This window comes from Cygnus olor, chromosome Z (assembly GCF_009769625.2).
Source record: "Cygnus olor isolate bCygOlo1 chromosome Z, bCygOlo1.pri.v2, whole genome shotgun sequence".
Taxonomy (NCBI): Eukaryota; Metazoa; Chordata; class Aves; order Anseriformes; family Anatidae; genus Cygnus; species Cygnus olor.
Window position 1 is genome coordinate 2,669,180 of NC_049198.1, and position 22,386 is coordinate 2,691,565.

Genomic DNA, 22,386 nt, shown 5'->3' on the forward strand with positions numbered 1-22,386 from the left:
GCGCCTGCCAAATATTAGAGGCAATTACAAGTAAAACATGGCAGTTCGTGTACTTGGCAAATGTACTTAATTGAAATAAAGAGGATTTTGATTTACACCACTGAAACAAAGTCCTGAAAGTGGGATGCAGCTATGTTGTCCACGTGTGCTTATCTTTCAAATGTTCCAGTAAACCTGCGTTGCTTTCTGTTTCCATACCGAAAAATCCCTTTTTGAGTGCTTACTCCCCAAAACAAGTCTGAAAACATGTATTCACTCATTTGGAAATTTGAAACACATAAGTATAGGTACAACACCAAGAAAGTCAGAGTTACACCAAAGATGGTGCATTAAGATTGTGTATTTTGTATTAATATTTGGCAAGATACAGGAAGCACTCCACAGAGTACACTCCAATCCTCAAGGCATTTACCTCTTCCTCGCCAGGGGAAGAAATCGCTCCCTTCCACCACAGCATTGCGTGTTGCACGAGGGATCTGCAGATTCCCTTTACCTGTACAGCCACGTGTTCCACCTGCCTCTGCTCCAGTCCCTCCTCTGCCACCAACAGCCCCGGTCTCTTCCCTCTCGCCTATGGCTCCCAGGCACTGTCATGTGCCATGTGTGCTGTCACCGCAGCTCTGCCCCATGAAATATGTGGCTCCCGTGTCCCAGCTGGCCTCAGTCCCCTTCCTCTGACCCCCCTCAGTGCCCATGTCGGGAATTCCACCAGCACTCAGCAGGAGCTGGGCTGGATGATGGTGCCACCAGCACCACGTGTAAGCGTGGACAGAGCCGTAGGCGTGACGTGGATCTGCTGACACCGGTGAGCATCCACCAGCGATGCTGTGAAGGACAGGTGCTGCTCCTCCTGCCCACCTTGGCGTGGTGGAATTTTCTTTTCATGTCAAAAATGAAAACGCATGGCATGAAAACTCTTGGCGTGGAGATGCCAGCACCACAGCTCTGGGCAGCAAAGCCCCTTTGGCAGCAGCACCTACTCCGACACCAGCCACGTTTGTTCTTTGTTTCCCCGCTGCTTCCCTGGGCAGACATCACACTGGATCTACTCTGCTCTCCGCCCCGTTTGTGTTCCTCTTTGGCGGAAATCGTTATACCAGCATGAAGGTTCGTATGTTCAAAAGAGCAAATTCTTCCAGTGTTAGGCTAGAATTAGAGAGTGATCAAACCAAGATTATTTCCTTGATGTTGGCATAACAGAGTCCAGGCAAAGAGACTGCCTTGTGCTTCGCCCCCTCTAGATACAAAACCGAAGCAGTACAGGAGGTGTGTGAACAAGCTCAAAAGCTAAAAAAGTCCATCTACCCAAGCACATGCTTCAAGTCAGGTGTGCGTGAGTGCTTTGGCGGATGGAGGTATCCCCGGGGCTGGATGAGTCCCCAAAGCCAGAGCCTGTGCCTCGTAGCTCCTTGATTTGGGGGGACGGATTCCCAGGGCTAGGGACACCAGTGCTTTTCCCCATGCCTCACCAGCAGGGGCGAGCACCCAGCTCGCTGAGCCTTCTCTGCTTTTCTCACTTACCCACCCAGCAGCAGTGGGACCTTTCCAGCCCCAGAGCAGCTGAGAGCAGTGCCATGGGGATGCCCAGGCGATGCCCAGCGGGGAGAGCAGAGCGGTGAGGGACGTGCCTCCTGTGACCTCCCGCTCATCAGACGCCGAGGTTTCTTGGATAAGGGTTTTCTTTTCAGACCTGAGGTCTTGGAGATGAATTTGCTGCGTCAATGTGAGCTGCTGGAGCGGAAGGAGATGTCAGGTACAGCCAAAACGGCATCGTAACCCAGACTTCAAACGTTGTTTGAGAGCTCTGCTCTGAAAAGAGGGCATAAAAATAGAAGCAGGGACAGCAGCTTAGCTATTCCTAATGTGCACAAAAGGATGGGAAGGTGCCAGGAGTCTCCCTACTCTGCCTCTGCCCTGCCTCCAGCCTGGCTTCTTCTCTCCTGCGGCCTGAGAGTGCTTTGCACTCCTGGTAGCAGAGAGACATACCCCCAAAAGAGCAAAGTGTGCGTGTTATTGACCCTAGGCTAGAAAGTGTATGAAGAGGGATCAGCTCTGTTTGTTTGTGCCCGGTAATGATGTCAGGAAGAGGTTTTTTTTTCCCGAGTCTGGTTTTATCCCTTTGTGTGAGTGCCTTTGGTGCGTCTCACACCCTCGTGCTGTTAGCAAAACAATTAGGTTAACAGTGCCTTGGCTCCAACTGTCTGTCAAAGGCTGAATTGCAATGCAAATTGACTCGGGTTTATCGTGCACCCCTAGCTCTTCAAAGGCAGCCGGGCTCGGGAAGGGTCCCCAGAAGCCTACAAAGGAATGGGGTCTCGAAACGGGGAGCGTGGGCTGGGTGGGATCATGCACGGATGCGTTTTGGATGAGGGATGCGGGTTTTATTCCCTCACCTGCCAGTGAGCACTGACAGACACACAGGTGTGGGTTCACCCACTTCTCACAGGGACTCCTAGCCCAGCTAACGTGCTCATTTTTATCAGCTTCAATATGCCTACTTCTGTATTTTCCATACAGACACATACACCCGGCCTGTTTAAAGGGGTCTGCAGGGTCAAATAGAAAACACTTCTTACCAGTTATTTAATATTTATGACTTGCATAGTAATTTTCACCTGCAGAGCTCAAGGTACTTTGCACAGACAAGTGCTGCTGGCCCACTGCACGGACCCAAGGTGTGGAAGCCCAGGTCCCCGCTGACGGGAGAGGGATGTGCCCCAGGTCACACAGGGAACCTCTGTCGGGGCCCCCAAATGACTCCGGGACCCCGTTTCTGTCCCCTCTCCCTTCGCTGCATGCGTCACGGTGTGCTCTTTGTCACTCTGCTCATGACTATAAAGTAATCACAGTCATCAAGTCATCAGCAAGGCAAGCGGAAATGCGGAGGGAAAAACACCCTGAAGAAATCCATCTCATTCATAACAGCTTGGAAAGTTTTAAAAAATTAAAAAGTGTAATGCACCTATTAATGGGCACGTCCAGTGTGTGTTCCACCAGCGGACACAGGAATGGACAGGAACCAGTTTTCCCCTATCACAGCACTTTACCATAGGCATCGCAGTGAAAAGGGGACTGCAGTGCTCTTGGGAAAAACAACTGATGAACGAGATGTCAAACTGCTGTCTGATTTCCATTTCTCAGGACTTTGAAATGACCATTTAAAAAGTGACGGGATTTACTTTTTCCATTAAGTACTGGGAGGTGAAGTTAGGAGTCCATCCGCTTCCTCGGCCTCTGCTTTAATAACAAACCTTCCCCAATTTTTGTTTTAGAGGCCAGCAAATGATGTCCTTCCCCTCCACAACATTTTCTTATTATTTATCATAAAAGTGAGTAGATTTTAGGCCTGGGTATGTATAATTTTGTTACCATTTAGTAAGGCTGCCCCCAAATCCAGACCCTTTCTAACTAGTTCAGATCCAGATTCCGCAAATGCCACGAGCAGTTGCAGGCCCCCTCGGAGTCTCACTGGCCTTCTGGGGCAGGACCGGGCTCTACAATTATCCCCGTGCTCCTGCGTGCACCAAAGGCAGGCATCCAGCAGCGGCAGCCCTGGGAATACCCTGCCTGCACGGCGCGCGGAGCTTCTGCGTCCCCCGTGCTTGATATCTGTTGTCTTATTTGGTTGGGCGCAATTGTTTTAGAATTGGATTTGCTTACAGCAGCCATGATTTAAGAGTCTCGGCTCCTACTTCCAGCGCGGTAACTGACTTACCACGTAACCTGAAGCAACTCATCCACCAGCGCTTATTACACGAAAAGGGAGCTCCTCGTGCGTGGAAGCGTGCGTGGGGCTGGGGGCTCGTGGTGTGGGGCACTGCGAGGCCCGGCTGGGCTCCCCAGCTCCCTTCCAGCAGGGCAGGGTGGTGCGAGCCTCACGGCCTCTTGGTGTCTCAGTTTCCACATCCTGGGCAGGTTCCTGCAGGCAGAATTAGGATGGGGGCTCTGTGGAGTACCCCTGGCTGCCAGAAATGACTCCTGCAAGCCATCCCGGCGGCAGGAATAATCAGCGTGCTACGTGCTATTAATTCCTGCCCCTCATTTTGTGGGAATTTGAACATACTCACCCACTACGAAATACTTTCCCTTCCTCTGGCGACAGGTGCTGTAAAAGTGCAAAGTATTATGAGCATTATTGCTTTTCGTGCTGTGCCCCCTTCCGATGCCCAGGATCATAGATGTAAATATATATATATATATATATATATATATTTTATGGCTCGCTTTTCATGCTCCAACGTTTACAGCATCTGGGGCACACCCAGCCTTCGGAGGCTCCCCCAGGCTAGCTGCCGAGGGGGGGCTGCTGCAGGGCGACCCCTCGGGGACCCCCAATTCCCCTATGCGGGGGGGGGGGCAGCATCATCCTAGAGGCACAGCGGCGGCAGGGGGGGGCGCGACACAGCCACAACCTTTCGGCAACCCGAGCCGCCGCTTGCGCAAGGCGGTCGGAGATAAATATATATATATATATATAAATATATAATTTTTTTTTTTTTCCTCTCCCGGAGCGACACGGTGTCTAGACGCCCACGTGATGGGGCCGGGGCCGGGCCGGGCCGGGCCGGGGCCGTGCCGCTGCGCACTGCGAAAGCGCCGGAGGGGGGGCACCGGGGGGGCGGGCGCGGCCGAGCGCGCAGGCACCGCCGCTCCCGGCTCCGCTCCGCCGCGCCCGGCTCCGCGCCGCCGGGGCTCCCCCGCAGCAAGGGAAGACGGAGGCGCTGGTGCGGGGAGGGCGCCTCTTTGCAGCCAGCGGAGGGAAGAGGAGGAAAAAAAGAAAAAAAAAAAAAAAAAAAAAAGAAGCAGGAGGAGGAGGAGAAGGAGGAGGGGAAGGAAGGAAGGAAGGAGGAGAGAGGAGGAAAAAAAAAGAATAATAATAATAATAATAATAAAAAAAAAGAGCCAGACGCGCCGGCAGCACGGAGAGGGTCCCCATGTAAGCACGGCACCGGGGGAGGCGGCGGGTGGCAGCGGCCCCCCCGGTGCCCGCGGAGCGGCGCGGAGGGGAGCGGAGCGGGGGGCGGGCAGCGCCGCCCGGCTCTCGCCGCCGGCAGCACGCTGCTGGGGAAGGAGGGACACAGCCCCACTTTTTTTTTTTTTTTTTCTTCCTCTTTCTTTCTTTTCGTAGCAGCCGGATCAAGACTCTGTGTGTGCGTGTGGATTAAAGCCTTTGGGAAGAAGGAGGAAAACCCCAAACCCCGCATCAGGACGACCTGGGCTTTCAAAAGGGATACAACACTCTGGATGCGCTTATTCTTCTCTTTTGTGACAGATGCTTAAATCGATTCCGACGGCCGAATCTTAGGGTCGGTGGTTGTTTTTGTTGTTGTTGTTGTTAATTTTTATTTTTTCCTTTTTTTTTTTTTTTTTTTTTTTTTGATCTCCACCGTTTGGGCTCGCTGTTTTCTTTTTAATTCCTTCGTTCTGCCCCGCGTCGCATCCCCGCCGGCCCCCTCCCTTCCCAAGCTGGCGGCTTGATGGGAGCCGCGGCCCCGGGGAGGCCGAGGATCCCCCGCGGCTCCAGGCGCGCTCCGCAGCCGCGCAGGGCTGCGCGGCGCCGGCCAGCCCAGCCCGCCTCCCCCCGCGCGATGCGCCGCGGCGCCGCGCTCTAGGCGGCATTTTCGCCCTCTTTCCTTTTTTCTCCGGGGGGCGAAGCGAGACAGAGAGGCGGCTCCCCCCTCCCCTGCTTCCCTCGCTCTTCCTCCGCTTTTTGCCCCCTTTTCCTCGCACCCTTCGCGGCGGGCGGCGGAGGAAGCCAGCGCGGAGCCTGGCGCATGCCACAGCCCTCCTCGGCCCCGCCGCCGCCGCCGCTTTCCCCCCGCCGCGACCCGGCTGCCGGCCCCTTCATGCGCGGCGGCCGACATGCCCGTTTTGTAGCCGGGGGCCCCTCCTCTCGTCCCGCATGTTCAGGACCAAACGCTCGCTGCTCGTCCGGCGGCTCTGGCGGAGCCGTGCCCCCGGCGGCGAGGAGGAGGCGGGCGAGCCCGGCGGGGCGGCCGAGGGCCGGGCGCATGCCGGCGGCGGGGGGCGCGGGTGCTGCCCCGGCAAGGCGGGCAGGGGCGGCCGGGCGGCCGCGGAGGCGGAATTGAAGGCGCTGACCCACGCCGTGCTGAAGCGGCTGAAGGAGCGGCAGCTGGAGGGGCTGCTGCACGCCGTGGAGTCCCGCGGAGGGGCGCGCACCCCCTGCCTGCTGCTGCCCGCCAAGGGCGACTCGCGGCTGGGCCAGCACTGGTACCCGCTGCCCGTGCTGCTCTGCAAGGTGTTCCGCTGGCCCGACCTCCGGCACTGCTCCGAAGTCAAGAGGTTGTGCTGCTGCGAGTCGTACGGCAAGGCGCACCCCGAGCTCGTCTGCTGCAACCCGCACCACCTCAGCCGGCTCTGCGAGCTAGGTGCGGGACGGGGTGGGGTGGGATGGGGATGGGGATTGGGGTAGGATGGGGATGGGGGTGAGGATAGGAAGGGGATTGGATGGGGATGGGGATGGGGATGGGGATGGGGATGGGGATGGGGATGGAGAAGGGGTTGGGGATGGAGACACGGGTGGGGATTGGGATGGGGTAGGGAACGGGGTCAAGGATGTGGATCAGTATAGGAATAGTATGGGGGACAGGGTATAGGGATAGGATAGGAATAGGGATGGGGATTGGGTTGGGGACAGGGATGTGGACAACGATGCAGCCACACGCCCTCCCTGCCCAAACGCCCTCCCTGCCCAAACACCCCCCCTTAAAAAACAAAACAAAACAAAACACACACACACAACTAACTAACTGGGCAACGCGGCATTTTCTTTTTCTTTTTCTTCTTTCTTTTTTTTTTATTTTTTCCGGATTTGGGGAGGGGGCGGGGACCCCCCCCCCCCCCGGCGCTGCCTGCCTGCCGCCCCGCGCGGTGCCGGGGGATTAGGGGCCGCCTGGCGCAGCCGGCCGGCCCCAGCGCTGCCGCGGCTCCGGCGAGCCAAGGAGGCCCCGATCAGACAGCCCGAGCGGCAGATAGCAGGGAGACTGGCGCCAGACGGCCCCTTTTGTTTATCTGACAGCTAAATATCAAGGCAATCACCGCCTCGCTGCCCTGCCTCCAACCCCCAGAGCTAAGACAAACAGTTTTGCTAAAAGAATGCCACTGTTATCATAAGTTCCTATCTTTTTTTTTTTTTTTTTCTTTCTCATGGCTCTGCCTTTATTTTCTCTGTACTTTTCTAATTCCAGAGTCTCCCCCTCCACCCTACTCCAGATATCCAATGGATTTTCTCAAACCAACGGGTAAGTGGACCTTTTAAAATGCAGGCTGCTGCCTTCAGATAAAAAGGGAGAACAGCCCTTTCTCAGGGAAAATGTCTTTGTTACACTGATGCATTTCGCTTTGGGCTTCTTGGGTGCCGGGGCGCCTTCCGATCCCCCCCGGAAGAATTGAGGTGTAATTTGTCTAAGAGAGACGTTGCACGAAGTCTGATTTTACAACTCTGCCAGGAAACTCGAGGAGGGATCGTGGTGCGGCTCAGGCCCTCGGGCTGGCCTCTGGAGCAAGTGTTTTGGGAAGGCTGTGCCGGGAAAAACGCGAGGCTGGGGCTGCTGCCGGCTTCTCCTGGTCAGCAGCCCCACGGGTGTTGTGCTCGGCCACGGGGGGTTCATGCTGGTAATGATGGCAGTTCTGCAGCTTGCTCCTGCGCCTGCCCAGATTTCGTAGGAATTTGGGAAACGGCGCAGCTCGGGCAAGCAGCTCCTTGACGGCTGGGAGCCCAAATGAGACCTGACAACTGGGCTTGGCGGAAATCTTGCTGTGTTTTAAGGGAGCCTAATCCCATGTTGTCAGGCTGAGAAAATTTGGAAGGGGGGCTGGGTGTGCGTGTCAAAAAATGAGTATTTTCTTTTAGCACCGTTTTTTATGCCTGTTGCTTGTAACTGAATGTCAGGGTGCCAGGGGAGAAGCCCATTTGAGGCTGGCACCAGCTCTTTTGCGGTTGTCTGCATAAACTCTCAGCTGGCAGCAAGCTCGCCGGTGTTAGATAAATAGGGCTGGCACAGGGCAGGAGGAGAGGTGGGGAGAGTCGGAAGCGGGGTGAAGCCGGGCAGGGGCAGCTGCTGTCTCCCCGGGGATTAGCGGATCTGGAGCGCGGTGTCTTTGGGACGGTGCCCCCCTGTCACGCCGGGCAGCCGGGGGACGGCAGGGCAGGGAGTCAAAGATAGATGTGTTTCTGCAGACCGGCTCTGGGTCTCTTTTTTTTTTTTTTTTTTTTCCTTTCTGCCAGAAGAGCAGTTTCCCTAAAATTGCTGCTCTGCAGTTTCTCGGGACTGGCTGCCGCTGGAGTCTGGATGAGTCCCATGGGACCGCCTCGGTGGAGTCAGTCTTTTCAGGCTGCCCTCAGTTGGTTCTTAAAAAAGGAAGGAAAGGAGGAACCCTAAACCTGGGGTGCCTTCTGATGTCTGGGGTACCATGGTAGGGTCCCATCCTGCCCAGAGCTCCGTTGGAGCACAGCGAGGCAGGACATTGTAACGCTGTGGGCTTTTCCCCTTTGCAAACTCTTAGATACAATAACAAGCCTCTCCATGCCATGTGGAAATAAGCAATGCTGTTTAGCAAATAATTGGGTTGCAAAGCATGAAATATTTTGCCTCAGCATGAAGAAACACGAGATAAAGGCTGATGAATGAACCAGGGCATCGGGAGGAGGCTGAGCATCCCAAGCACGTGCTGCTCACTGCTGGGTTGCAGAAGGGTTGTACCGTGACATGCTGAGGCCCTGTTGGGTCTCAAAGATTGGTGGGTTTGGGCAAAATTGTCATTATTTCACCTGCATGGTGGCTGGACAAGGGGGTGCTCGCCCCAAAGCGTGCGGTGTTTAGATTTCTTCCTTTGTTGCCCTTGTTTCTCCCCAGCGATGATCCTGGCATGGGACGCACGCTGCCCTGCAGAGGGCTCGGAGGATGCCTGCCCTTACGGGGCTGCAGGAGAGAAGGGTTAACGACTGCCTTCAGCTTCCTGTAAAGATGTTAGGATAAATCTATTAGCAGGGTTTAAACATCCAATCTGCCTTTGCCAGGACCTCATTTTCAGTTAGTCGAGTGATATATTTATTCATTAGCAAGTGTTGACATAAGGTAGCAAAATGTGTGTAAACAGAAAAGCCGCAGAACATGAATGTGCCATTTCGAAAGGAAAAGTTATTCGGATCAGCCAATAGGAAGTGATTAACGCTGCCAATCGGAAACGCAGAAACAACTGGGTTACTCACCAAAAAGTGCTCCTTTTTTTCCCTTTTGAAAGACAAATCCATTTGGCAGTTGAACTCTGACTACCAGGGCGCGCGGGGCCGCGGCAGGCACTGCCGGAGCCGCTCGGTCTGTCGGCGCAGGTGGCTTGCACGAGCTCAGGCTTTCCGGGTGCTTCCTCTGCAGCTTGTGCCGAGTGTTCCATGTCCAAGCATCCCTGCCATCCCTGCGGCCCGGCGGGCAGTGCTGTGTGCTCAGCGTTTCCCACCTGTACGTTCAGTAGTGCTGGCCGGGGCTGGGAGGGATGGTAGCTGGCGGTGGGACGGCGCAAAGCCCTTCTCCTGCCCGATGCGTGTGTCTTTGGCTGCTGGTCCACCCCAGGGACCTTGGGTAGGAGCAGTGCCTCTGCTTAACTTGGGAAACTTAGGAAAGCGACAGTGCCAATGGAGCTGGGGACGTGCACCCAGTAGGAAACTTGCATTTTTCCATCAAAGGGGATAGTGGTAATAAAAATATTTAGGTGCCTAGGACTGTGTCTTATTAGTGCTTCATGTGAACAGCTGTACCTGCACCAGCACGGGCTCTGACAGCAGTGCGCTCGGCGGGGTTATGGCAAATGTCTTCTAGTGGAAGGGTGCTGGGGGAGCCTGTGCCATTTGCCTTATTAAAGCAGGGCGCTGGAGTCTTCTGCGGCCGGTGAAATGCCACCTTGGCTTCTGTGTTGGTGTGATGTTGGTACGCTTTTGGGGTTGGACCAGATGGTCCTTAAAGGTCCCTTCCAACCCAAACCGTTCTGTGATTCTGATTCCCTGACTTTGCACAGAGCACAAAGGTCTGCTCTTGACAGCCGTGTTACCTGCGGGCAGGCTGTAGGTGTGGGCCAGCTCACTTGGATGCGTTCATCGAGGAGAAGCCGTAGGTGAGGACTTTGCCCATTTCTTACCTGGGATGTCCCCAAGGGCTGGTGGCAGCGGCTGGCATGGGGCTGAGCCCGCGGGGCAAAGCCGAGCTTCTGGAGGCGCATGGCAGCTCAGCATCCCTGTGCTGCCCGTAGCTGTGTTGGAAGCAAGAGGGACAGTGATGCCCTCAAATAATTCAAGCAGATACTCTGACCCACCATTCAGCGGGACAGGAGCTGCGAGGGACTGTGCTTGTAGCCCACTCATAGCCTGGCAGAGCTTGGCTCAGTGCTGGTTATGCTGCGCAGCCATCCGCAGCGTCCCGGGCAGCTTCGGAGGGGCATGGGCTGACCTGGTGCTTGCGTGCTGTCGTGGTGGTGCCGGAGCATCCGAGGGCAGGAAACCTACTGAGGTTTTGCTTGCAGAGCCAAATGCCCTCCTGTGGCATTGATTTTCATGGGAGTCAGAGGTTTGGCAACTTCCAGGAAACAGTCGGCACCTTGCAGGGTTGGGCTGGTAGCCACCAGGAATAATTGGACGTCTCCGCGATGGTTTTATATTGCGGTAAGGGAATTTGGGGAGGAGATTCACAAGCAGTAGGCTTGTGTAAACCTCCGATCCGGCAACCTCTCCGGTGCCGAAAATAACACGAGCTCGAGTGCCTCTTACTAGCAAGAGCCTTTGGCTAACATGTGGGTGATAGGAAGAGTGCGATGCTGGAACCAGCCCCGTTTAGTGCAGAGAGCCCAGGAGGGTCGTGTTTTTGTGCTGATCCCACAGCTGATCATCCCCCGTGTTCTAGCATGGAGGTGCATCAGCACCATCCTGTAGGGAGACTTCAGAGGGTGTGTGTAGGTGGCTGACCAAGGGAACTGGCTGCGACGTGGATGGGAAGGGAGCTGACAGTTGTAAATAAGTCATGAAAGCATACTGGGGCTTTCCTTTGACTGTTAGTGCGGATCAGGGAGGGGTGCAGGTGTTTGGGAAGGCTCTGAATCTGTCTCACCAGGGAGGTGTCACTGGGGCCAGAGGACCCACCATGTACCTGCGCCCAGAAAGCATCTGTAGCCCGAGCAGTGGAGGTCAAGGCATTGGGAATCCTCTGTCTGGATCGGAAAGGGTTAAACAGAAGAAAAAGCAAATTTCTTTAAAGAATAGAAAACACTACAAGGCATTTAGAGAGTGTATAGTATACAGTATTTCACAAGTAAGTCCATTTCCTGCCTCCCCTATTGTTTTCAGTTTGATTAAGTATATCCTGTTAAACTGTATATTCCTGTTAGGGCTTATACTTTACTCTGATAAAATAAGGTTATGAACACAGGAGGTTTTTTTCATTGGGATTTCAGGGATGAAGTCTGGAAAAATGACTTATCAGTAGGAAGTAAAATATCAGGGCTCTTCTGGTGGTGGCCCTTGCTTTGAGATACAGCAGTGGGCAAGTTGACATCAGGGAGCCCAAGCTGGATGAAGCCAAAATTCTCTGACAGCCTGCCGAGGACCTGGGGGTTGTGTGAATTTTATGGATCTTTCCTCTTGCCTTCATCACAGCATGCCCCTGAGCTCGTGTCACCTGTGGTAGTGACCAAAAAGCTGGGGTTTGCCTGTAGGAGCAGGGGACCGGTGGTGGCTTCTGGCTGTCACCACCTGGAGCAGGGGGAGCAGATGCTTGGGTGGCTCGGGATGGAGAGGACCAAGCTCTGAACCCAAAAGCTTCTCGTGTGTCACGAGAAACTGCAGATGGGACGAGTAATCTCACCCTGTCCCTTCAGTCGGTGGTTGGAGGGGTGGGCCCCATGGGTGCACGCTGTGCTCCCAGGGGGTGGCCAGCGGTGGGTGAGGTCTGCGGCAGCTGCTGGTGACAAAAACCGAGCAGGGCAGCAAAAGCTTAGACCGTTTGTGGCAACAGGGCAGTGATGAGACCTTTCCGTTTCGGTTCCCGTTCTGGTGAGTACAGGTGTTGACTGCATTTGGTGCACAAAGCCGCAATTTAAGCATTTTGGGAGCTCCATCAGCTCTGTCATAAGGAGGACAGCCTTGATTTCATTACCCGGTGACTTGGATGGAGAGGTGGCAGCCAGTCTGTAATTTTTGCCGGTCTATAATCAGCATGGGCTGGTGATTAAGTGCAGCACGGAGCCTTGATTGAGGCGATGAGTTAGGGTGGATGCATCTTGATGAACTACCGTGTCTGTGCAGACAATTAGTAATCGCTTCCTGTTAAACGCTTTGGAATGTGTGTTCCGCTCGCGGCGGCGCTGGGAGTCTGCAAAGAAGCGCATGTATACTGATTTCTTCTTCTTCTTTCCCTCCGCTGCAGCAGATTGTCCAGACTCTGTGCCTTCCTCCACTGAAACAGGGGGAACTAATTGTCTAGCCCCTGGGGGGCTTTCAGGTAAGACGCCTCTTGTTGACCTTACTTCTGCCCGTGGGTCTCTCCACCGCGTCCCTTTGGGTCCCCTCAACCGAGGGTCCCACCTGGCCGAGAACAGGTGTGGGGGGGTTTTGGGGATGCGAGTTGCTGAGAAAGGCATGCTCAAAGGGGGAGTTGGATTTTGTTTCAGTAGCAGGTTTGCTCGCAGAGGATGTGTTCAAATCCCAGGCGAAGCTGTCCCTCCCCGAAAGCCTGTGTTTCCTTTGAACTCCAGCCTTACGCTCCATTAATTTCGGAGCAAGGCAGGAAGAGGTGTGTTGGGGAAGGCCAAATGATGTTGGCCATCGGTTTGGTTGGATGCATGGATTATCGGAGCAGGTGTGGGTGTCCCTTGCAGAAGCGGATGGTGTCGAGCTGTCCTGGCCTGGTTGGCGGTGGTGGCACCGCTGTCTTGGGCTTTGCTGGTTGGGGTAACTGGCACCCAAAGTTTTGTGCGTGAGGCTCGGCTTTTGCAGAGGGCACTGAATTTCCCTCATTTTCCCATTTCCCACCTTCAGCCATCATGGGATGGGGGTTTGGAGCGTGGTTTCTGAGGTGCAAAGCCTCCAGTAGCCCTTCTTCCTCCCCAGCCAGGCCAGTCCTGGGGCTGGGCTCTACGTGTTGATGCTGCCAGATGAAAGCAGTTGTGCGTGCTCACTGAGTGTCTGAAACCATGTACCTGCATGTACTCGCTGATGTTGGAAGGTGCTCTCTTTGTCGGCTTGTCTCCCTGATTTATGATTTGTGGAGCAGTTATGCAGCTCATTGCCCTGAGACTGGAATTTCAGAAATATGTCGGCGGCGGCCGTGCGCGCGCGTGGGTCTGCGTGTCTTTCTCTCTCTCCAGGAATTGCATTTGGTGTGGATGTCTTTAAGTGAGCCTTGTTTGTTTTTCTTTCGGTGTAATATATACCTTGTCTGTTATTTGAGAGGGGAGCATACTGTTTGTTCAAAGGCCCTAATGAGAATTAATCAAATGGAGGGGGAGAGGGAAAGGAGCAACTTGTTGCTGCGCTTCTTTTTTTTAGCATGGTGGGATGTTGGGTTTTCCTTTTTTTGCCATTGGAGCCTCTAGCTTTAGGGAAGGCAGGGAAGAAAAAAGAGACTGGAAAAAAAAAGGAGACAAGGAGCAAAACAACACAATAAGGATGTTGTTAGATTTTTTTTTTTCCTCCTGAAATATGCCCATTGCAGAGGGGAGGAGAGAGTTCAGTTCCACAGGATACCACATGAAATAAGCAGAGGAAGTACTCACTTTTAAAAGGGGGCTTTCTGAAAGGTTCGGCTATTGATAACATCTCGTCTGTCTGATCTGCTCCTGAAGGGAAGGAGGGAGGTGGGGGCCTGGGCTGCAGGAAATCAGCCAGCTTGCTCCGAAGGGCTGCAGGAGGGGAGCCCCAGCACTGCGCCTTGGGGCCGGGGGCTGCTCTGAGGAGCTGGATGAACAGAGCCCCCCCTGTCCCCCAAAAGAAAGCGCCGCCCCCCCTCCGAGGGCAATTTTTCTTTATTTCACGTGATTGGATTTATTTTTCTTTTGGTTATCAAAGGTTTTCCCCCCCAAAAGCCTGGAAACAGAACCTTTTACGATCATTAACCACTCTTTTTCCTCCACAAATGTAATTGTAGCCATTTAGTTTAATGAGGAGCTGATAGGAGAGTTGACTCATGGAGGGATACGGTTAGCTACACAAGCCATGAAACAAAGCCGAATGCCTCCACATGAAAGAGCATTTGTTTTGAATTTGGTCTGATTTACTGGCATCTCTGCTCCGCTCACAGAAGTGCAGCGCTGAAAATTCCCAACTGGAGAGACCCAGTCGAGAAAGGAAAATAAATGCAGTTTGCAGCAATTCTCTAAAGCTAACCTTCTCCTTTTTTCTTCTTCTTTTTTTTTTTTTCTTTTTTTTTTCCCCGGCATATTTTAGTTAGCAGAAGAGTGCATGTGAAGAGGGTATTAATGAGTTGGGGTGCGCTTGGAGCGCTTTGCCTCAGGGACGAGCGCTCACCTGGGTTTGGGCAGGCGCAGGCCGCAGAGGCCTAGTGGAAAACCCGTGCTCCAGTCTGCCTTACAAAGGGACGACTTTACGAAACGCCATGAAACCCCCATTTCTGTCGATTTGGAGGCTGAGGACGTGGTGGAGGGATGGTGGCCGTGTGGTTCTGTAGCACCGTGGGTGCCTGGAGCGGTTGCTTTGGGCAACAGATGCCCGTGTTGTAGTCATGTTCAGAACCGGTAGGCTTGGCCTGGCTTCTCGAAGGCAGACGGGTAGGTTTGGTGAGGCAGATCACTATCAGCAACGGAGAATTTGGGCAGCGGGCCAGCCCGGGGTCGACATCCATTCGGACAGGAAAGCTGGATGGGGCTTTGAGAAGATGAGGGCGTTGTCAGAGGAGCATGAAGAAGGGAACCGAAGCGAGGATCCTTTGATGAGGGGAGCCGCGGGTCCGGCTGCTGGCAGGGCTGCTTTCTCCTGGAGGCCGAAGGCAGTTTCATTGATGAATACCAGAGGTGCTGGGAGGGCAGAGGCAGGAGGAGGTGGAAGGGTGTGTGGCATGGCACGGCATTGCACGGCATGGCACAGCATGGCACGGCAGGAGTGATGGATGGAGAGCGGTATCCACAAGTGTTTCCCCCACACAACCACCAAGCTGACCCTGCCTCTGTGAAAAAAAGAAGGAGGGGAGCTGAATGTGAAAATGCAGTCACCGGGAGTCCCCCACAAAGGGGCGGGTGTCCCTGAAATGCTCGGGGTGACCTCCCGTGTAGTGGAGTTGTGCTTTGACGTCGTCGGTGGCGGTCTGTGGAAGGGGGCAGAGTGCAAGGGGTGGGGAGCCAGCCACACGACGTGTCTGTGACCTAGCTGCCTTAGTTATAAATAAGGGGCGGGGGGGGGAGAGAGATAGGAAAAAAAAGGGTGGGGATGAGGTTTGTTCCAGAGGTCAAAATCAGAGCAGAGAAGCCCGTGGAGCCTGTGTGCAGCTTGGCTGGATATTAATGCAGCATTGGCTCATCCTTGACCCCATGCTGTTCCCCTCACATCTTCTCAGGGCACCTCTGCTGTCTGTCCCTGTCTGTCCCGTCCTCCAGCCCATGTCCCCCACCTTACTACCATGTATCTCTCTTTATTCTTGGCGGTCACTATGTGGGTAAGCTGGGGTGTCACCCACCAAGGTGGTTGTGCTCAGGTGCTACAAGCCCAGGTCCTTTGTATCCCTGACGCAGTCGAAGCACAGAGCAAAAATATCCTGTTGGAGATAAAAATAATGTCTCTAAATAGGAGACAGAGGGTGGTTTTTCCTGTGTTTTGAGCTGACCTGTACCCAGCAGATGTGTTCGGCTGTATGACTGTGCTTTCAAACAAGCAAAGCCACGCTCGGAGAGCCCGGGGGTGTCCGTTTGTGCGATGGGTACAATCCATGGAGCAGCTCTGCTCTAGGAGCCATCTGATGGTGCTGGGTGGTGGTGGGGTGGTGCTGGGTCTCCATGGGACGTGGACATGGTGTCTGCATGGACATGGACGTGGACATCTCCCTCTTCCAGCCCTGCTGGTGGCTCTTGGCTGGCTCAGGGTTGTGGTGCTCATGGTGGGCGAGAAGACGGCTCTCCTGCGGGACAGCTGAACGGTGCTGGGTCTGCCAGCAGAAAGAAGCTCTTCAAGAAGCCCAGGCCATGATGCAGAGAAAGTGAGATGAGCTGGCTCGTATCCTCGCCACCTCCGCTGCTTTTTTAATATTTTTTTTTTTAGTTTGGGTTTATTCATAAAATACCAAAGGCAAGATTTTGCCCAGCCTTCAGCCTGCGCTCGGCAGTGCCTGTTAACTTGCCCAGACCTTGGAGTCGCCCCAGAGCCTCCTGCAGCCAGCGGACGTCGCGTGACGGTGCCGGGTGGGCACCGGCCCAAGCCCGCCGTGGCTTGAGGCTGGGCGAGCGCAGCCTCAGCCTCTCCCTCCCACCTCCTCCGCTCAAGGCGTGCACCAGAAAGATGGGGAAAGACCTGGAAAGTTGGTTGGAAGCTGGAGAGGCACCAGTGGCGCTCGCCTGGGAACGGACCGTGCCGGGTCTGATGGGCCGCTTTCCTTCAGGTTTGATTCAGCTTTGCTGCAGAGGCGCCGCGTGCGGCTGAGTGACATTTCATTATGGAATAGCGGGCAGGCCTGGAATGTTTCACTATGCCTCTGATCCCTGCTGGTATCTGCTCGCCGGGGAGAAGCACCTTGCCTAAACCCGCAGCTATTCGTGAGCGGGTCCTGCTGCTCCCCCCACCGCAAGGAGGATCCCGAGCGGCTTCTCCGGCCCAGCCCCTGGGTTGCTTTCCCATTCCCAACCCCTCTTCCACCTCCCTGTAGTACAGAGTTTATAACCTCCTGTGAAATGCCTTTATTTACAAATTGTCATCCTATTATAATCTGAAATTGAGACATCTTCCTGTGTAGCTAGGATTGTATATTTGTCCCAGGGATAAACAATTGCTTGGGAATTTTTTTTCAAGTCACTTATTCTGGGTTTATTTTTGAGCATACATCCCTTTAATATTTTTTTTGGTTGCTTCCAACGCTGCATGCTGTTGCACCCTTTCCTTCCCAGCCTTGCTGCGGAGCAGTTCACAAATGGTGTGAGCCGCCGTGCCTGGAGCACGTCCCCAAAAAGCACGTCCCCGTCCTCCGAAGGACAAGGTTATCAGGGGTTAACGCGCGGATGACAGCGCTGGAGCCTCTGGAGCGGAGCAGGCTGCCTGCCAGACTAGGAGCCTCGCGGCTGCCTCGCACATCATCTGACCGTGGCAGAGCGCGGCCGGGCCAGCGGCGCGGGGAGGGGGAGGCCCGCGCTTGGCACCGGCCCCGCGGCTCTCGGCCCCTTGCCCCCCGTGGGCCTTTGAAGCAGGCTCTCACTCTGGGGGCTGCCCAGAAGAGAGTGGGACCTGTTGAGTAGTTGCTTTGAACTGCTCCGGGAGCCCAGGGGGGAGTTTCGGTGCTCCCCTAGATGTCCTCCCAGGAGGGGTTAAAAGCCAGGCGATGGCAGGAGCGCTCAGCCCGTGTCACTCCATCCCCCTTCCCAGCAGCGATCCCTGCTTGATCCATTTGCGTCGGCGCCACGGGATGTTTCCAACCAAGCGGTGCCTTGGGAGCAGTCGGCAATAAAATGCAGGAGAAATCCCGCCGCGGGCGACATCTGCGTGGTGTCCGGGAAGGGTTGCTGCCTCTTACCTCGCTCGTCCTCGCCGCACCGAAGGGGCTCGTGGCTCATTTTGGTTTCAGGCAGGTGGCTTTTGGGCCAATGGCTTTTCTCCTGCAATCCGGGGCTTTTTGGGGCAGGAATGGGAGTAGAAAGGTGAATTTGGAAGCTCAGTGCCAGGGAGGGGTGTGCCTGCGTGTTTGCCGGAGAGCAATGCAAACCGCTATCTGCTTGCAAAATAAAATGTACCACTGAGCGCCGGAAACCTGATCGTTGGGGACATTTAAAACGAGACAGGACAAAAACACTCGTACGGGAGCAGTCCTGAGCTGGCAGAGACGGGGCCTGAATCTTTTCCATCTACGCTGTCTGTGATCGGGTATCAGTTACACTATAGGAACAAGTAACATTAACCACATGCATTTACCCGCTGTGGGGATGGGGGGACACAGCGTGATGCTGTTTCTAAATGCGGAGCCCACGAGCGCCAGCATTGGAGCGTCGTGGCTGGGGGAACTCGGGGTGCGCGCCATCCAGAGGGGGGCAAACACGGGGAATACGGGATGCACCGACCCCCCCGAGCCGTGCAGGAGGCAGGTGGGCTGGCGGCCGCGCTCGGCGGGTACTGTACGAGGCCAGGCGCGGGTCAGTGCCAGCCCCGCCACCGTCCCCGGCAGGATTGAATGACCCACGCCGCAGCCTGGCTGCCTGCCTACTGTCACAAAGTAGCTTCCTTTCCAGTTTATTTTCAGCGCCGAGATATTATTAACCGCTGATGCACGCTCTCCGTTTTAGCGGCGGCGCGCGAAGAAAGGCGAGTTCCAAGCTGACACCCCCCGCCCTCGCTTCTTGCCGAAATCCCTTCGTTTTGCCCACGCCTGGCCGAGGACGGGCTGCGTGCCCCCGGCGCAGTGCTGCGTCCCGCTGCTCTTGAGGAACAGGGCGGCACGAGCAGCGCGGCCCCGTCCTGCATGGTGTGGGGGCCAGCGGGACGGGAAGGTGCTCAGCGTGGCGTAGGATGTCCGGCCGAGGGCTTGCGATTAGCCTTTTTTTTTTTTTTTTTTTTCTTGTTTTTGTTTTAAACTTTTAATAAAAGAGGTGTGCTGGGTGTGCTGGGAAAGTGGTGCTGCCCATCGACCTGGGGGGCGGTGGGGTACCATGGTACCATCCGCCAGGCTGCCACTTTCTCCACCGATTATTTTATTTTATTTTATTTTATATTTTTGGTAAGAAAGGAGCAGTGCAGGTTTTGCCCATCCTTGCCCGGGGAAGGCTGGGGCTTTTCTCTGTGCTCCAGACCCGTGCAAAGGCTGCTTCATCCCAGGGGACATGCAGGTGGTCCCTGGTTGAGGAATGGAGAAAGGAGGTGACGAGGTGTGCCCCGGGACACATTGCTCACAGCCAGCCGTTCTCTCCCGTTGCTTTTATTTTTATTTTTTTTAACCTTTTTTTGGGTAGCCATTTAAATCCGTGATGATAACTTTCACCCTGTTAATTAACAGGAAACATTGGGACAAGACAGGAAATTACATCAGTCTTTTATGAGGAAAGAGCCAAGAAAAAAAAAAAAACGCAAGAAAACATAGTTTAGTGAAGGGGAAGAAAGTGCGGGGGGAGGAGGAGAAAGAGAAGAAAAGGAGAGAAAAGGAGAGCCCCCCCCAGTCTTGTGGGGCCCACCTTTCAGAGGGAGGCAGTTCGAGTGCTTTATTTTATTTTTATTATGTTGAAAAATATTTTAATAGCAGGGTCACCTTTGCCTGAACGTTACACTCGGCCGCGCTTCTCTACTTACTGAAGAATCTTTTCATGACTTTTCTCAGCTTCCTTCCCCAAACTGTGAGGCCTAGGAAGCTCTTGGCTTGGAGACTAATTTTGGTTTGGCTGCTCAGCCCTCAAAATTGGTCCCCACCCAGTGTCATTATCTTGGTTTTAACTTGCAAAAAAAAAAAAAAAAAAAAAAAAGAGCAGCTCTGTAAGAGCTGGCTCAGCCCTTCTCTACCCTTTTAACCTCGCTGCACAAAAAGCGTCGCAGCTCCAGCTCCCTGTCCCCTGGCTCCTGCCGTGCCCCGGGCTCTTTCGGGGCTTCCAGGATGCTGGAGGTGTCCCCGGGTGCAGGGCCGGAGCATGGCTCCCTCCCTTGGGACTCCTATCCCTGCCGGGGGGCAAAGACTGAATGTAGCTCATTTCTTGCCCATTTTCCCCCATTCCTCTTCGATCTCTTCTGGTTTCCACCCGCTGCTGTCGCGGATGGTGTGTGCCACCATGCTGTGCCCTTCCTCATCCTCGAGGACAGAGCAGGGCATCGGCGCTGGGTTTCGGTGACTGAAGGCTCAGTTGCCTCCCCCTCACTTTTTGGGGTAAATCACCGGGCCCCAGCACACCCGCACGGCTTTCCAGGGCTTTTCCTTCCTGTGGGGCAGGTGGGCAGGCAGATCTCTGCATCAAGCTGCTCGCTCTGGAGCGCTCCGGCTGCTGAGCCTTCGGAGTATTGTTGCAAGTATGTACATCTATGTGTACATAATAAGCGAGCAGGAGTCTATGAATGGTAATTTTCTTTTTGAATAGATTTTGTTTGTAGAGCTGCCAGCGCTGATTAAATAAGCGCTGGCTCGCAGCGGCGAGCGTTGCGGCGGCGCGGCTCCGTGGGGCAGAGCTGCCCCGCGCCCCGGCCGTGCCCGTCCCCGTCCCCGCCGTCCCCTCCCGCCCAGGTGCTCCTTCACCCCCGAAACGGGCTGATTTACGGCCGAGAAACCCGGGTGCCGGGGAGGCGGTGAAAGTTCAAACATCCTCTGCTTTTACAACCGGTGGAGTTGGCTCCCGCCCCGGTGACTCGCGGTGATGAAACCGATGGCTCTGGCTTAGAGATACTAAAAATTCCCGGGCTCTGCCGCCGAGGGGGAGCTCCTGCCCAGGCCGCCCGCGCTTTGATGTCTGCCGTGGGGTTGGCAGCGCGGGGAGGTGCCGCAGCTATCTGCAACGGGGCATGCAGGATGGAAGCAGAAAGCAGCGAGGAAGCGGGGAGCGATGCGGGGTGCGGCTGGGTTGGGGCACCCCGCGCCTCCCCGGGCAAATAACCCCATAAAGCCGTGCCGCGAGCGGCGGCGCGGGAATCGAGTAACAGCAGTTTTATTTGGAAAAGGAGTCGGGAGCCTGAAGTTACATCACTGCGCTTGAACTGATGAATTCATTTTCTTTGGAAGCCGGGCTGAGACTTTTTAGCTCATTAGAAGGAACAAACTCATAAATCTCCGCGCGGAGAGGCCTGCGGTTTTTCTGTTCTCTGTCACAGCCCCGCAGAGCGAGCGTGGAAAATGTGTCGCGGGTGTCACCGGGCGGGTGTCACCTGGGACGGCGCAGCGAGGTGATTTTGGGGGCAGAAAGCAAGCATTTGGGGCTGGGGGAGATGCACCAATGCGTGTCTCCTGGGCTGGCGAGGATGCTGATTAAGCGTCCCCCGTGCCACCATGCTGCTGGACGAAGCCAGCTCCTCCAGGACCAAGCAGCTTTTTGGGGCTTTTCAGCTGGGTGTTGCTTGCTTCGTAGCTCGGGGCAAAGTACCGAAACCTCCGACGGTCCCGGCTCTCCGTCTGCGAAATGGGGGTGCCAGCTCCGCCGGAGCGCCGGGAGGGTTAATTACTTAATGAACGTAATATTCTCTATAATTGCTCAGCATTATTAATCCAGAGCAAAGCGAGAGGCGAGGGGAGGGGTGTGTGCGTGGCGAGGCAGCTCCTGGCTTGTGAACTCAGTCCAAGAGCCTTTCGCCGTCCCTTGGGCGCTTGGCTTGCGCCCTGCCCGGGGGGCACGGGGCTGGCCGGCGGTGGGGACGGTGCCGTCCGTCCGTCCGTCCGTCCGACTGTCCACGGCGACCCAGCCCCGGCGGGCCTGCGCGCGCGCGGGCTTTGCCGCATGCTCTTAGGAATAGGCGTGATTAGATTATGAAGGCAGACAGAAGTAATGATTAACTTTTTCAGTCTGCATGCTGTCTCCAGTCTGGCGCTGGGTGTTTTTTTTTCCCCCTAAGTAGGCCCTGGCCCCGAGTCGACAGGGTATTAGGTTGTAAAGAAAGACAGGAGGAATGAAGGCAGGGAGGGGAGGGGAGAGGGGGCGCGTTTTCCATCAGATCCGGGAATGGAATTTATTGGCAGGAATGCAGTAAATGCTCCAAATGCCATCCCAGCTAAACAGTTTTCATAATTGTTACGGAGTGGGGCCGGGGGGGGGCACGGCGGGCGTGAAAAGGACTTTTGTTCCAGCCGTGCTTTTCCATGTTTTACATCCCCACGAGAAGCCGTTCCCTGCCCTCTAGGAAAGAGCTCTGTGCGGGGTGGGCGGTGGTCTTTTTTTTTTTTTTTTAGGGAAATGTCTGTTCTCGGTCTTGCAATAACTTTGGGGAGAATTACAGGTCAGTGTGCTGCAAGGAGAGGATTTTTTTCATTATGGAAATGAGAGCGGCGGCGATGCCCCGTGTGTGTGTGTGCGTGCGCGGAATGCACTTAGGAAAAAATCGTAACACACATCTGGGTATTAGGTATCAGTTTGGAAATACTAGCCTAGTATGCATCAGTTTTTATTAAGGCCTTTACAAGCCCTTTAACATGTAACCCGCATAGCTGCATGTTGTCAGTGGGGAGAATAAAACGTGGAGAGCCGCGGCTTTCCCGGGGGCCGCATCCCCGCTCGCCGGGGCAT

The 22,386-nt window shown here is 55.0% G+C and overlaps 1 protein-coding gene and 2 long non-coding RNA genes across 5 annotated transcripts in view; 1 reads left to right on the forward strand and 2 right to left on the reverse strand.

The window, feature by feature from the left end:
* Positions 1–338: 338 nt before the first annotated feature.
* On the reverse strand, positions 339–1,804 carry LOC121061548. The gene is made up of 3 exons (XR_005815150.1): positions 1,522–1,804; positions 981–1,146; positions 339–877 (listed from the first exon to the last, which is right to left on the reverse strand). It is a non-coding gene; the product is annotated as an uncharacterized LOC121061548 (long non-coding RNA).
* A 376-nt stretch (positions 1,805–2,180) lies between these two features.
* On the reverse strand, positions 2,181–4,181 carry LOC121061549. The gene is made up of 3 exons (XR_005815151.1): positions 4,068–4,181; positions 3,716–3,919; positions 2,181–2,832 (listed from the first exon to the last, which is right to left on the reverse strand). It is a non-coding gene; the product is annotated as an uncharacterized LOC121061549 (long non-coding RNA).
* Positions 4,182–4,633: 452 nt separating this feature from the next.
* SMAD7 (SMAD family member 7) overlaps positions 4,634–22,386 on the forward strand; it is a 28,792-nt gene continuing 11,039 nt past the window's right edge. Inside the window, exons 1-4 of one of the 3 annotated variants that reach the window (XM_040540551.1) lie at positions 4,634–4,936; positions 5,129–6,389; positions 7,209–7,262; positions 12,432–12,503. In XM_040540551.1, the coding sequence (XP_040396485.1) occupies positions 5,903–6,389; positions 7,209–7,262; positions 12,432–12,503 (613 nt within the window). In that variant the 5' untranslated portion in view covers positions 4,634–4,936; positions 5,129–5,902. Of the gene's footprint in view, positions 4,937–5,128; positions 6,390–7,208; positions 7,263–12,428; positions 12,504–22,386 lie in introns of all 3 variants that reach the window. The other 2 variants (XM_040540549.1, XM_040540550.1) reach the window with 2 other exon arrangements.